This window comes from Hirundo rustica, chromosome 5 (genome assembly GCF_015227805.2).
Source record: "Hirundo rustica isolate bHirRus1 chromosome 5, bHirRus1.pri.v3, whole genome shotgun sequence".
Classification (NCBI taxonomy): domain Eukaryota; kingdom Metazoa; phylum Chordata; class Aves; order Passeriformes; family Hirundinidae; genus Hirundo; species Hirundo rustica.
Window position 1 is genome coordinate 5,295,618 of NC_053454.1, and position 15,416 is coordinate 5,311,033.

General features: G+C 41.8%; 1 protein-coding gene across 1 annotated transcript in view; it reads left to right on the forward strand.

The window, feature by feature from the left end:
• The window catches only part of POLR1A (RNA polymerase I subunit A), a 28,375-nt gene extending 14,395 nt beyond the window's left edge, over nt 1–13,980 (forward strand). Inside the window, exons 22-34 of the mRNA XM_040064997.2 lie at nt 630–795; nt 1,292–1,513; nt 2,568–2,782; nt 3,403–3,570; nt 4,216–4,351; nt 5,070–5,227; nt 5,724–5,838; nt 6,444–6,560; nt 7,273–7,554; nt 8,160–8,360; nt 9,111–9,228; nt 10,420–10,584; nt 13,039–13,980. Of these exons, the coding sequence (XP_039920931.1) occupies nt 630–795; nt 1,292–1,513; nt 2,568–2,782; nt 3,403–3,570; nt 4,216–4,351; nt 5,070–5,227; nt 5,724–5,838; nt 6,444–6,560; nt 7,273–7,554; nt 8,160–8,360; nt 9,111–9,228; nt 10,420–10,584; nt 13,039–13,139 (2,164 nt within the window). The 3' untranslated portion in view covers nt 13,140–13,980. The remainder of the gene's footprint in view (nt 1–629; nt 796–1,291; nt 1,514–2,567; nt 2,783–3,402; nt 3,571–4,215; nt 4,352–5,069; nt 5,228–5,723; nt 5,839–6,443; nt 6,561–7,272; nt 7,555–8,159; nt 8,361–9,110; nt 9,229–10,419; nt 10,585–13,038) is intronic.
• The last annotated feature ends 1,436 nt before the right edge of the window (nt 13,981–15,416 follow it).

The window sequence follows — 15,416 nt, forward strand, 5'->3', positions numbered from 1 at the left end:
TTTCACAAAATAGTCTGAATGCTGAATGTTTGTTCTAAGTACAGTTTTCTAGAGATCTAGATCAACTGGAACATTATAATTTCAAATTTACCTCTGGCACATACCAGCAGCAGCTTCTCCTTTTGCAGAAATCTTTATTTTCTGGTACAAATATAGATAGGTGTGCAAGTTCCAGGCAACTCTAGTTTTTCTTGGCCCCACTGAGTGGCTCTTGTCTTCACTCAACCAACACCTCCAGTATGTATAGAAGAAAATGAAACTTTTTATTTGTTTCAGAGGGCAGTGATTAGTTCTAAAGGAGGGATGCCTCTTTTTTTTTATTTAGAAAACTGTTAAAGTGTGACAGCAGAAATGGAGAGTAATTTACTGCTTCATTTCAGGTCAGATCAGCCCAAGGAAGCTGGAGGGAGCAACATGCTGAAAGCTTTGCAAATCAAACATTTCACATGAATGTTGTGTCTATGGGATTTTGGCTTCCAGAATTCCTGATCAGCCCTTAAGTACACTTAAGAAGTTGATGAAAACAGTGGTTTTTGTGTTAGAAGTTGTATCATTCTTGTTGCTCTGTAGCCTCTTAACAGCATTTTTCTTCTTTTTTTTTCCTTTTTTTTTTTTCCCCTCTGGAACAGGTGTATCATAAAACATTTGGAAGGACTGGTAGTTCAGTATGACCTGACTGTACGAGACAGTGATGGCAGCGTGGTGCAGTTTCTGTATGGAGAAGATGGGCTTGATATCCCTAAAACTCAATTCTTACAGCCTGAGCAGTTTCCTTTCATTGCAGAAAACTATGAGGTAGAACACCTAAATCTTAACTATTTAGGAGAGGTGAAGGGGAGACTGAAACACGTGGTTAACATCTGGCATATCTCTCAGGGATCTAGTGGCAACACTTGTTTGTCTCAGTTACTTTCAGACTAATGTACAATTTTATTTGCCATTGTATCCAAAACATGGAAGCAATCTGAAGTCTGCACTGTGATAGAAGCAGTCTCAATTTCAGCAGAGCACCAAGCACTGTCTGTTCTAACTCTGCACTTGAATTCAACAAAGATGACTTCACTTTTCAGTCTGTCAGGTTTGATTAACTTCCTTTTACCAGTATCACCACTGCTTAATATAGAGTGGTGATAACATAAAGTTATAGGGAGTTTTGTCTCAGTTGGGTTGAAAATCAAATTTGAAAATTGTTTTACAGCGGTGACGGCAGATGATCTCTTCAGTTTGCTTCGCCTTTTCTGGTACAGTGAGGACAGAGAGAAGAATAATCACACAAATGACTTTCTTACAGGTCATCCAGAAGACAAACCGTCTGGATGAAGCTTTAGCAAGGATGGAGTCTCACCAAGCTAACCAGCAGTTCAAAGCCATCAAAAAGTGGCGAGCCAGACACCAAAACTCTGTGCAAAGAGAAGGAGGCTTTCTGTTGTTTTCCCAAAAGAAACTGCCAAGTTTGAAAGCACAGCTTCCAGGAGGTGAAATAAAGAATGGAAGAGATCCTGCTACTTTACAGGTAACACAACAGCAGTTGAACTGACCAAACCCTTCAAAAGAAGTTGCAGAAATCTGTCTCTCTTTTTTTTTTTTTTTTTTTTTTTTTTCCAATTGCTCTGTGTATCCCAAAGTGTTTCACAGTCTAAATAAACAAGTTGCCTTTTAAGGAATCATGGCAACTGTGTGGGTGATAAGCTGAGATTTATTAAAGTCGGTGGGCCCTACTGCTAGGAAAGGGGCTGAAAACTGAGATAATTATGTTGTTAGAAAGCAAGTCATGCTTGTGAATGATTTGAGGGAGTTGTTTCTGTTTATCAGTGAGTTATTTGGGTTTTTTCATGTACACAAAGCAGATCTCCATTGCATGGACGGCTGTCTGTTAGCTGGATGAGAGCCTATTTGAATACCAAAGATCAGAGGGCTGAGCCAGCCCTGCCTAGTTTTTCCAAAAAATATCTTTGCTTAAGCCTCTTGTCCATCACAGCACTGCTCCCTGTGACATGGTGTGGATGGACACAAAACGCAGACAGGTCCTGCTCCACAGCCTTGCTGTCACAAGGAATCGATCATGCTGGAACTTGGGCAGTTAGCATGAAACTCCAGGCTGAAGGTGTGGAGAGATGATTTTGTGAGCTTGTGTGCACAAGCTGTTTTTCCTAACAGAGAAATGAACCTTGTCAGAGCTTCATTTATTGAGCTATGCTGAATTTATGTTGCTCTTGACACTTTTTGGTAAGAAGCTCCTTTTTCATGCCAGCTTTGGACAGGTGAGGTGAGAGGCAGCTACAAGCAAAAGTTTAAGTGTATTGAGGGCATTCACTCCCAGTTAAAATCATTCTTTGAGGTTATATTTCACTGATTTCTGAAGTAGTTACTATGGATACATAAGTTGGGGTATTTTTGGGCATGTAAAGAATCTTGAAATCATTTGGCTTCAGAAGTGTTAAATATCAGAAAAAGGAGAACACACCCTTACATTCTGCACAGGTTATCTTCTCCTTCACCGCTGCTTGATTGCTTGTGGTCTTACTGGGGATAAATCAGCCAGCTTAAAAACCTCCTCTTATTTTCAGTTGTTGAAGATGTGGTATGAGCTTGATGAGAAGAAACAAAGGAAGTATCTGAAGAAGACAAGCAAGTGTCCTGACCCAAGCCTTGGGGTTTGGCGTCCAGATACTTACTTTGCATCTGTTTCAGAAACATTTGAAAGTGGAGTTGAAGGCTATGTCAGTAAATGGGAATCTGAGAGCAGCCGGAGTTACATGCACCCAGCACTTTCTTCTGACAGGTAGAAACCTCTCAGTGTCTTCTTCTTTGCACTGAGCCAGAACACCTTTTTGGAGAACCTTCTGCTAAAACTGAGAAGTCTTTACCAAGCTTTGTTTTTGTTGTGGCCTTTGTGAACTAAGCAGTGGGTTGCAGAATGGTTCTTGAAGCCAAGCGTGTTTAGTGTGCAATGGAGAGGCTTTGGTTTTCTGTTCCTTCCAAACCTGAATTTTTCATGCTGCTGAGGGCTTTAGCAAAGCCTCTCTGGAACAACAGCGATGTATTGCTGTCCCCATAGAGATAAACTAATACTTTATAGTGATCTTGAAAAACTAAGCGTGCTCTTGATGCACTTTGGAGTGAGCAAGGCAGTTAGGAAGCACAAGTGGGAGTAAATGGACTCTCTTTTGACATTCTGGGAATTGGCAGCAGAAGTAAAATGCAGTTTGGCCAAGGTCCCAGTTCTGTGTTCATGGGCTGTGTTTGTCAGATCAGATGGGGATAGACAACTTTACAGTTTCTGGAGTGTATTTATCTGTAAGCTACCAGGAGAAAATGTCTCAAAGACACAACTTAATTGGATTGAGCAGTTGAGTTTTTTATTTTGTATGTTGAGCTAAACCTCTCCTTTCCTGTCTCCAGATTAAAGGATCTGTTGTATTTAAAGTGGCAGCGTTCTCTTTGTGACCCAGGAGAAGCTGTGGGGCTTCTTGCTGCTCAGAGTATTGGGGAGCCTTCAACACAGATGACTCTGAACACCTTTCACTTTGCTGGCAGAGGTGAAATGAATGTCACACTGGGTATTCCAAGGTGAGAAAGTTGTGCCCTCAGTGGGCCCTTTATTTTAGGCCCTTAGGTATATAATTGTGCTAGGTACACTAGCAGGTTTCTGTGTGAATATTGAGGGTGAACAGTCCTTCAGTGCACTTGTAAATTTTGCCTGTTCAGATCTATTTTAACATTTTACAATTTTCCAGTTATTTTTGGTTTGTTTTCTAGATACTAAAGATCTGTGAAGCCCCATTACTGTGATCTGATATACAGCAAATCATCAGTTTATTTGGAATAATGTGGGTCCTGACCTGGCCTCATGTGGGGGTGTGAGGTGCCTTAGGTGGGAGAGGAGGAGCATACAAGGAAGCATCCATCATGCATCTGTAGGAAACAGACCTCATTAGTCCTTCAGTTCTTGGAACAATTTATTATCATCTGTTCTCTTCTCATAACTGGGGGAATGATCCAGTTGAGGCAGTGGGGCTGCTGCTGCTGCTGCTGTGCCTGGTGGGGAACCAGGACAAAGCAAAGGAGCAGTGCAGTGTAACCACAGCTCTTGGTGCACGTGGCTTTGGTGGAACTGCCAGTTGCTGCATTCTGCCTCATGAAATGACCTAGATAATGACTTGATGTACACAGTGCTTTTATGGTTTAATTTGAATGATTGGTCTTTGTTTAAAGGTTGCGGGAGATACTGATGGTGGCCAGCTCAAACATTAAAACCCCAATGATGAGTGTTCCTGTGTTCAATACCAAGAAAGCTCTCAAAAAGGTGAAACAGCTAAAGAAACAGCTCACAAGAGTGTGCTTAGCTGAGGTGAGGCTCCTTTTCAGTGCATCCTTTGAGAGTCAGCTCCTCTAACTCTCCTCCTGGGGCTCATCAGTAGTTTGCCAAGCTGTAGTCTTTGGCTTTTTCTCAAGCACATTTTCATCAGTCTGTAGAATTGGAGGGGTTCTGTTTTGTCTTTGAGACCAGTTAATCTGGCTGTGATTGACACAGTTAGAGCCCTGATAGAGACCTTTTTATCTGTCCCCCACTCTTTCCTAATGCACACAAATGGTTGTGCTCATGAGAAGCAAAATATCTCTGGAGATTCAATACACTGATGTGTTCCCTCTCTTCCTGGGAGTGCACCCTTGTGCTTTCCTACATTCCCTCCCTTCTTCTGTTTTACTCTTGTGAGTTCAAAGCAGCAAAGATCAGGTTAAGAGCTGGCTGTGTGCTGGAATGCTCTGCTGCTCCATGTGCAGTAAAAGGAAGCTGTTGGTCCCCTGAGGAAGGGTAATCTCTTGTGAAGGAGCTGGGTGGGAGGTGAGGCTGTTCTTCCAGTCTTGTCTGAATTAATTGCTGGGAAGAGTTTAAGCCAAAACGTGCAGTAGGGTACAATCCTTCTGCCCAGGAGCAAAGCTTCTGGAAAAGTTTGCCAGTTAGCCTTGTGTAATTCTGATTTCCTGTGGAAAGCACTGAAACTGCAGGAAATAAACGAAATGCTTTCATCAAAGGAGTAACATTCCTGCTGGGGAATGTTTCGTAGGTCTTGCAGAAAGTGGACATCGAGGAATCCCTGCATGTGAAGGACAAGCTGAACAAGCATCGCCTCTACAAAATCAAATTCGATTTCTTGCCCCATGAATATTACCGAGAGGAGAAGTGTGTGAAGCCCAGGAAGATCTTGCACTTCATGGAAACAAAGTGAGTTTGCTTTCAGATACTTTAATATTTGCTCTTCTTTTGCCTTTTTGTGGGCTTTGCATGTAGTTGATTACAGCTGGTGTAGCTTTTAGAGCTTTTCCAGGAGATGTGCATAAAAAATTTACAGTGTTGCTTTTATGTCTTCGATAAAATTGGCAATTCTTATTATTCAAGACCAGTAGTGAACCGTCTCTTCTGAAGGTCAGTTTGATGTGCAGATTTTATATCCAAATGAGTCTATAATTTTATGCTTTATCTGCATAGCTACATCTGTGACAATAACAGAGCTCATACCAACCTTTTGATTCCTAAATAAAGGAGAAAGGGATGAGAAAAATTATTTGCATTATCCTAGAAGTACTTCTGCATCCAGCAGGGAATAATGTCCTGTTGTGAATTGACTCACTTGTTAACCAAAATAAATAAATTTTTTGACAACTTCACTTTTTCTGTGGCACTGCTGAGCTTTGACATTCTGAGTTTCTTCTTCTGTCAGGTTCTTTAAAGTTCTCCTGGAAGCAATTAAAAGGAAGACGACAAAGATGGCGTCTTTTAATGAAGTCAGCACTCGGAAGACAACTCGGAAGGATTTAGATGATGACCAAGACAAGGTACAGAAAAACATCACCTGAAAAACACCTCACTTCCTTTCACTCCTGTTGAGAAGCAGAATTGGAAAGGTGTAGCATGTTTCACTGTACACAAAATGTGTGAATACTAAATTACTACTTAAATACTTCATAAATAAACTGTCTTTGCATTCTCATAAAATTAACAAGGAAATTGAAGTCTTTGACTGTTAAATCTTGATTTGCCTAAGACTGTACTCCAAAAATGCCTGTGAATTTTAGCTTCTCTGAGACAAAAGCGTATCACTGCTTGCTCCCAGATCAGTGTCCTCTTGGAGCAGTGGTTCTCAAAACTTTGGGGAAGGTCCTTTGTTCATTGAAATGATTTTGCATGTTCCTTCTACCTCTCCTCTCCCATCAAGGACTGTCAAAGCTTACCCATCTTACTGACTTTAACCTTGTTAAATGTTGAAGTTACCAGGAGTGTGAGTTCGTTTCTTTATAGTAGTGGATGTATAGAAATTAATTTGTTTGTAAAGGTGGAACATTTAGAGGCTGTTAAATTCCAGATGTTTGGCTGGAGCCTTTTGATGCTGTTGATACTTCCTAGCAGTCAGCCTGATTATCTGTCTGTCCTGAATTTTCAGGCACTGAATAGTCTGGAAGCTGTAGCAGAGGAAGAAGAGAACATTGTTGATGCAGAACCTGATGAAGGAGATGGTGATGCTACAGAAACAAAACGGAGGAAGAACCAGGAAGAAGAGGTAATGACTTTATAGGTGCTCAGCACAGCTCTTTAATTCCCTGTTTCTTCTGTGTTTGACCTGGGAAGGGAAACTTCCACTGGAACAAAATGCTGAAAGAAACAAAACCCCACTTGAGAGGAGATAGGAAAGTGCCGGCTTTGGGCTGAAGAGTTTTCATTTGGTGCTTTCCTGGAGCCTCATCCTACAGGCATTTGGGGGGATGTGTCTGGCAATCAGGCTGACTGTGCTGAAGTTCACCTTAACTTTATCTTTTGCAAATTTCATGCCGTTAATTGTTTTTAAAACGTTACTGTGGTTCTTAAAAAATAGTCTCCCTCCCTGATTCTCTGTGTTCAGTACTTCATACTTAGATCTTAAAAGATGGAGTGCTGTAATTTCAGCAGGTGGGTAAATGAAAATTCTGAGGGACTCTCATGATCAGAGTTGGATTATGGGAAGAAATTGGCCTTTCTCAGGGGGAGAAAACTAAATTCGGCTGCAGTCCAAACATCCTGTAGCATCCTGGACTGTGCTGAGAAATAATGGTAAGATTATAAAGAAATAAAAACTGCACTGAATCTGTTGTATTATTTTCTTTACAACAAAATTGCATTTTCTTTGTGCCGTAGGGGCAAGATCCTTGCAACTCAGCAGTGAAGAACATTCCAGAACTAAACTGTTCATGGTGTGCTGTGTCTCTGTAGATAAACACAATGTTATTTCCTTGCAGGTCGATTATGAGAGCGAAGAAGAGAACGGGGAGGAAAACATTAAAGACAATGCAGAAGATGAAGAGGCTGAATCTGAAAAAGAGGAAGGGACTCCTGGTGCTGAAGAGGATCAGAATAGAGCAGAGGGTGAAGATTCTCAGCATCTTTCCTTTGTGTCTCAGACCAAAAAAGGGAAAGATGGATTGCTTCAGTCAGCCCAGGTGCGAGTGAGCGCTGTTGTGGAGAGCCACCCATCCATACAGGATTACACATTTGACACCGAAAACGAGCTTTGGTGTGAGGTAAGGTGGAACATCTGTGGGTGGTTGCACAGTGGCTGCATGTAGCTCCCGTGACAGATGGATCTTTTCAGGGCTGTGCTGCTGTCTTGTCTCAGCAATCCCATATGAATACAGAAAGCAGCACTACAAATGCATTTTTTGATGGCATTTTTAGTAATTTCTCATTGTCGCAACATCTCATATAACTTTTTCTAAAAACAGTTCTTTGACAGGGTTTACTGTGTTTTAATCTTTCACTCTATGATGGTCTGCTGTGTAGCCCTTCATGAACAAAAGAAAGGGCTGGACTGTTGAAAAAGATGTAAACATCTTAAAAAACAAACAAAAACCTCAACAAGCATATACTTGTCCCACTCCAAAAAAAAAAAGCCATCCCAAAAAGCTGTCCTTGTAAGGTCAGAGACCTTGAAAGCAATGTGGATGAATGACCCTGGGATGGGGGGTTCACATTACCGTGAATCAGCTCTAATTCCAGTCAGACATTTACATTCCTTAACACACAGCAAGGGCAATTCCCTTTGTCTGCTTTTTGCCTGGAATGAAGTGTGCTGGTTATTGAGCCTGGTGCTCAAGCCTCCTTGCATTGTTGTTTTTTTTCCCATTAGGTTTCCTTGGCACTGCCACTGACCAAGGTGTATTTTGACCTCTCCTCCCTGCTGGGGTCCCTGGCGCGCAGCACAGTGATCCACGAGGTGAAGGGCATCACACGCTGCCTGCTGAATGAAAGCACCAACAAGGAGGGACAGAAGGAATCCGTTCTCCAGACAGAAGGGATAAACCTGGCAGAGCTCTTCAGATACTCTGATGTGTGGAATCTGTTTCTAATCCCAGACTTCAATGATCTTTTGTGTTCTGGGGGAGGCGGTGGATGGTGGATGGCATTTCAATTTCTCGGGGGTGACGTGCAGCCTTTTCAGCTCTTCAGCTGTCTTCCTCCTCTTTTTATCCTCAGATGTGTTCAGAGCTCAGCAGAGCCTTTTCTCAAGGGCAGCTTGCAAATCAGTGTTTGTGCAGCGGCCAGGGCCTAATGACAGATGGTTTCACACCATTCTTCTCTCTCATGTCTCTGTAAATGTTACTTGAGGGAGTTCTTCCATCTCAATGAATTGCGGTGCTGGGAGATGAATAATTCTGTTATCCCATCTAGCCCGTAGCTCTCCAAATACAGGATTGTTTTAAGCTGCATCTTCTCTTTTGCTAAAAGTTCTGGCTGTGTGAGACACACTGGGCATTGCATTGTGTTGTCTGGAAGACTCTAACACGATTTGCTAGTGTATTTTGCTAGCTTGCTTTTTGTGACTTCAGTTAATTTTCTCTTGTGGTGAATTTTAACTCCGATGCTCCTGGTGTTGTGTTTAATGCTGCTTAACATAAATCCTCAAAATCATTTTTGTCTGTGTGACTCTGAGCTGCTGCCTACTTGTTCTGTTACTGTTGGTGCTGCTTAAAGTTGTGAAAAATGGAGGAAAAAAATCTATCTTAGCTTAGCTTAAAGTTATTTAGAAATACAGAGCAGCTATTGTCCTGACTTCTATCTCTGTTTTTTCTGCTTTCAGATTTTGGACCTGAACAGACTTTATTGCAATGATATCCATGCCATGGCTAAGAATTACGGAATTGAATCAGCCCTGAGGGTGATTATAAAGGAAATAAAGGATGTATTTGCTGTATATGGTAGGATTTCTTTGTATTTTTACAGTCTTTAATACCGTTAAGATAGGAAAATGCAGCCACATGTTTTCAGTTATGGTTTTGCATGATCTTTTCATTTATGTGCCTATTTTTAGGTCGCAGGTTTTCATTGTTCTAATGATTTTAGAGTCTTCTGTGAAGACCTTGTTAGTTAATTATTAGGTTTCTGTTAATCAGTAGAAAATAGGTGAGGTTGAATTTATTCCCCCTTCACAGAGTTCTTCCATTCTGGTATATTTTTTGCAAGCTGCAAGTTTCAGACTAATTAATTTTTGATGTCTGAGGAAGCCAACAGTTAGACTTGTACAGTGGCCCTGAGAATAGGATCAATCTTGCTTCACTTTGCCTTTTTAATGATGGGAATCTAGGCTCCTGAGTTTTTATATCTTTCCTAGAATAGCTGCACTGCATTGTCTGAATGTTCCTCTCTCAGATAGATGATTCAGAGAGCCCAGCCTGGGGAGGCTGTGTGACTTCTTAGGCACTCACTCACTGGAGTGGAGTCTTGCTATGAAATAAACCATTGAAAATAGGGAAGATTAATACAGTGGGAATTTTAGCAAGCTGTTACACCAAACAGATTTGGCAGCTGGCAGCCCAGAATGGTCTGACCTTCGAGTTGTGCAAGAACTGCTCAGTAAATGTTGACCGAGCTGTTAATGACCCCCAGTACACTGTGTCCACAAGTGTTATTTAGGAATAGGTGCAGGGTTTTTTTAGCCTCAGCGGGGTTTTCTGTCAACGCCTGATGTCATGCACAGAGGACATCAGAACCTTTCTGTATCTGGGGCCCAGCTAATCCAGGCCACCAGGTGAGGGGCAAGATCTCTGTCCCTCCAGATGGATGGATGTGTGGTCCCCTTCCCTGGAAACAAGGATGGTGCTGACATTTGCGGATTGGATGTAGAGAAACTCTGCTGCCTTGCAGTTTCCCATTCTTTTCATTTCAATTTGGAGAGCTAGTGTTTTGTATTAGAGTGAGGTCTGCCTCTCTTGGATATTTCAGGGGAGCAGTCAAGCCAGAGACACACTGCCAGAAGAATGTTAATAGAGATGTTCTCCAAGCTGCTTGGGTTTGGGTTCAAGGGGTTTGGTTCAGACCTGATTTATTTAAAAAGCCCCACAGAGCTAGCCCTTGAATGCTCTGATGATCGGTCTTTCTTGTGTTTTAAGGAATTGTGGTAGACCCTCGGCACCTTTCACTTGTGGCAGATTACATGTGTTTTGAAGGAATTTATAAACCACTGAATCGCATTGGGATTCAGTCCAACTCCTCCCCTCTGCAACAGATGACATTTGAAACCAGCTACAAATTTTTGAAGGATGCAACGATGATGGGTAAATGGTTTCATTTGAGATCTCTTGCTGCAGCATTTCACATATGCTTGGCTTTTGTCATAATTTTCCAGTATTTTGACTAATGCATAATTGCAATAGAAAAAATGCCAGAGGCAGAAATTTTAATTAAGCCCTCTCCTAGGAAAATGTTCCAGGTGTTCTTAGTAAAATTCTATCAGTGTAAATAAAGCCAGCTCCCACATGTAATCTGTGGGGTCTGTGACTACTTTCTGGAAGAATTAGATCGGCATTTTTACAACAAACCTTAAGGTTGCTAAGATTTGTTATAGCAAAGCTTTATAACAGACTACTAAATCTGCCTTTTTCTGTTTCTACTATTAAAATTGTCTTCTCTGCTTTGTTTCTGTGCCTATGCTGTAACTTCCATATCTCTTCCAGCCTTGCTATTCAGCATTTTATTTTGAGAACAAGCTGTTATTTTGATTTAGCACTTTATCTTTTCTTTTTTCCCTTAAACACAGACAAAGGGTCAGACTCATTTGTCTGATGGTAGGTTTCTGGTGCCATTTGAGATTCCCCTGTAGTTGCCTCCCTGGAAGCTGTAGAGATCACCTGTCTGTGTGGATCATTTAGGACGTTTGGAGCAGCACTAGCCATCTACTTTTAAGTCCATCTATAAAAAAAACCCTTGAGCTTTAAGTCTGTCATTTGAAAGCTTCTGTGATCTCAGCCTTTGGATACTAATTACATCTCCCTTTTGCAAATAAACTTGGTTTCTGTCACTTGCCAGTCAGATACTTGCTTTGCAGATGCTGCTGTGCTGTGTCCTTCCAGTTACAAATGGAGAGAGCTCTCAACATGATCTCTTAGCTCCTGTCTTAAACTGCCTTGCACAGGTGTCAGAGATGCTTCTATCAATGAATTCATTTTTGCTAATGCTGTTTTATACCTTTTCTGGGAAGAAAGATAGGGTTTTAATTAATAGCATTGGTTATGATTGACTTAATATCAGCATTAATATAGCATCAGTTGTGATTGACTTAATTAAGCTGAAAATTGTGAAAGAAAAGTGTAAATCCAGGGTGAAATTAAATGTTTGTCGCTCAGTTTCACCCACCGGGTGTACGTTGTATCACATACTGACTTAGAAGTGAAATCAGAGGAAGTTTTTGCCAAGTGAAATGTAATGTATGGATATAATATTATGAATAAAGACATTCAGTGCATGCTGACAGAAGGGCAGGGTGGCTTGGCAGGAACTGTACTGATTACAAGCAGAGGGAGTTAATGATTTCACCACGCTGGAAATCAAAGTCATGATGGGGATTGCAGCAGCCTGGATCTCATTTGCTTTAATGCCACTGATAACTTGACAGTTGAAGAGATGCTGCAAGGATGCCTGGGGCTGATGCCCTGAGCAGTAGGAGGGGAAGGAGGAGGTGTGCGAGGATGTGCAGGGCTGTTGAAGCACAGGCTGCTCAGCGGGGCTCCTTGTGCAGGGAGCAAACTGCCTCAGCAGTGAGATCCCCTGGGCTGTTTGCTCAGAGAATGACTCTTCATTGACATCACATGAGCAAACAGGGCAGCATGACTGTCCTGTTTAACATCCAACAAAGGGGCTTTTTTTTTTCCTTCAGCTGACACACATTCAGGAGCAGCTATTTAATTATGCAGCTGTGGCTGAGATCAGAGCAGAGAGCACATGTCATTCACAGTGCTGGGTATGCTCCTGCCCCCACCCTCTGCATGATGGAAAGTTGAGTGCAGTTTGCTCAGTAGAATCAAGATAACCAAACTTAGCAGAAGTTTAACGATTTTATTTCCTACTGCTCTAATGATGAGCTTTAAGTGTGCTGTAGTTAGGATGACTGAAAAGCAGCCTGAGTGCTTACAAAAGCAGTGGAAGCAAAACAAGCCCAGCCAGAACATGTCATCTGGAGTGCTTCCAAATTTCTGTGACACTATTTCACTACAGTGAGTAACCACAAAATCAGAGGAATTCATGGAATGTCTCTCCAGTGAAAAGTTCTCTTTGTATCTAGCCAGAAGGATTTAAAATACACATCAAAGGGATTCACACTAACAAAGGAGAAAGGCAGCAGTGACAAGGGAATCTTTCTGGTTTTGCCTCACATGTATTTTTTAGTGTTCTATTTAGTCACCAGAATGTGTTCACTGGAAGGTCAAATCTGTGTTCTCTTAGAATTCAGACTGTTCAGTCTTTCCATGTGGAATCAGGAGATTTTAGTAAGGTGTGGCCTAATTAGTGTTGGACCAAAGATGGGGATGAGATAATAGTTGTTGTAGGAGGGGTAGGAATAGTTCTGGACTCTGAACTCCCAGAAATCCCAATTCAGTGTGAACCTTTCTGAACCTGGGTGTGCTGAACCAGAAGGCTTCTTGCACGTAAACCATAGTGGTTTCTTTCCAGCACTGACCTTGGAGAAACCTTTGGGAACCTCCTGATCGGATTTTGTTTGAATTGTGTTGCAGGTGCCCACGACGAGCTGCGATCCCCTTCGGCCTGCCTGGTGGTCGGAAAAGTTGTCAAAGGAGGAACTGGCTTGTTTGACCTCAAGCAGCCCCTGACATAGTGTTTTGGTGATAACTTCAGGATCTGACTGAAATGTTCATCATGAGAGCTGCATGTGCTCTACAGCTATGCAATGAGGGCTTGTGCTGCGTCTCCAGACATCTCTCCTGTGCCAATAGGTTTCTTTTTCTGGATACTCACTGAGCCTTTTCTGTTTAATGAGTATAGGAGCTACCTTTTGATCCAAAGAAACACTTATTTAGGAAAAAAATGAGGTTATTTGTGTACATAGAAAAGAACAAAATTCTATCTGTCTCAGGCAGGCAGAAGTGAAAGCAGAATCTGTTTCTCTGTTATCCGACTTCTGTGGGGCAGAATCCCGTCAGGGTGGTAGTGCCAGCTGCCTTGTGGTCATTATTGTGACAGATTTCCAGTACTGGAAATAGCTTTGCAAACTGGCACTGCTGTGCTGAACCTCAGCACTGCATTGGAGCATCTGTGCTCGAGGCATTTCCTCTTCTTTTGCTGCACTTGGGTGCACTGACATGAACTTGTATAAACTTTAGAGGATGCATTTTCCTATTCTGCTGCTTCATTTATTAAGAAGAATGTGTCTGTGACACGGTTGTTAAATTTCTTTTAGCTGAAGAGTGGAATTCAGAGTTTTCACAGTTTTTATAGGGATTTTCCAATGCTCTTTTAACTTTGGGTAGAACAGATCTCACACAGTGAGAGACTTGACTTTTCCTAAAGATTTATTCCTTAAATGCCAACATGAGCTGCTGTAGGAGTGACTATGCAAAAGACTCCTGCAAGAATTACCAAAACAGAGATTGTAATCTTTTTTGTGCTTAAATATTCTGTATTAAAGAGGATATTTAATAAAATAAATGGCAAAGAAATATTCTGAATGCCCTGTGAGGTGTTTGTCTTACCAAGGGGAGTTTACTTTTGATGACTGTTCAAATCATGTTGCCCAGGGTTGTTTCCACTCCTCAGAAATCAGACTCATTTATATGTTCTATTTTAATCATGATGCACTGCACACAAGTAATTAAAGCTCTTCAGGAGTTTGCTCACCACCATCCAGCCAAGTTTTCTAACAAATCTCAGTGCCTGATTATTCTCACTGGTACCTCTGCACCAGTGGGAGTGTCAGAGCAGAGGAGGGCCGCTTCCAGTGGGGCTGCACTGAAGGGGATCAGATCAGATAGTGGGAAATGTTGATTTTAGGATTGTTAAAGAACCTCTGTGGAGTCTCTTGATTGACTCTGTTCTGCCTCAGCCTCTTAGAACTGTGTCACATGTCCTGCCAATTGCACTGAAGCTTAACAAATGCGTTAACTCAGCCGGTGTCCAGTTTCACTTGGCAAATCTCTGTAAGAGATTTCCCTGTGTCTTTCTCCAGTCTTAGCACCTGCTTTGTAGTTGTCAAAAACATGTCATTCAGCAAAGAATCATGAGAGACTCAGTTGAGTACAGTTTAGCAAAGAGATGGGAAAGAACAAAAAGGCTTTTACTTCCAGGTTACATCTGTACTGGTACAGACTTTGTGGAGGGATCCCCAAGATGTGTTCACAGCCCTGCAGTGAAGAGCATCTATTCTGCATTTCCTGTCTGGAGATGTGGCATCCCCTTGGTGCTCAAAACAGTTTGATTTAAATAACCCATTCATTTAAGTGGTTAGTCAGTGCTGCTCCCAGGAACGCTGATGATTCTTAAGAGCCATTTGGAAAATGGGCTCAGGCTATGGCAGGATGATCTAATTTTCCCTTTCAGTGCTGAGTTGCCTTTAACATATTGGCATAGACCAGGATCCAAAACCTGATTCTGATTGTACTGAAAGAATTGGCACTGTAGGAAAGCCTCAAACAAAATCTTAGATAGAAGAAGGAAGTAGGTGGCTGTCCTTCTTCATGGACAAAAGTGATAGGGGAGAAATACGACTTCAGATGAGAGGCTTTAACTCCAAGGCTGGAGAAAGGTACATATTTTGTCATATAAATGGGTTCATTTTATGCTGTAAGGGAGAAGCAGCTGAGGTAATAATTGCTCTTAATCCCTGGTGTGAGCAGGCTTGGGGATCATCTAAACTGCCCTTTCTGAGAAAGGAAATTCGGTTTGCTTAGAATTCATGTGTGTGCAGAAAACAGCTAGAAAAAAGCCCTGCTTCACGTGGTTAGAAAACTTTCTTTTCACACCCTGTGAGCCTCTAGGCACCTAGATCTTTTATTTTAAAGTGTCTCTTTTCCTCCTTGCACTCATTGCTCTCACTGTGAAGTGCTTTTTGGGGAAGTGTGAGCTACCTATCCCCAGAGCGTGAAAAAAGGCTGCAGTA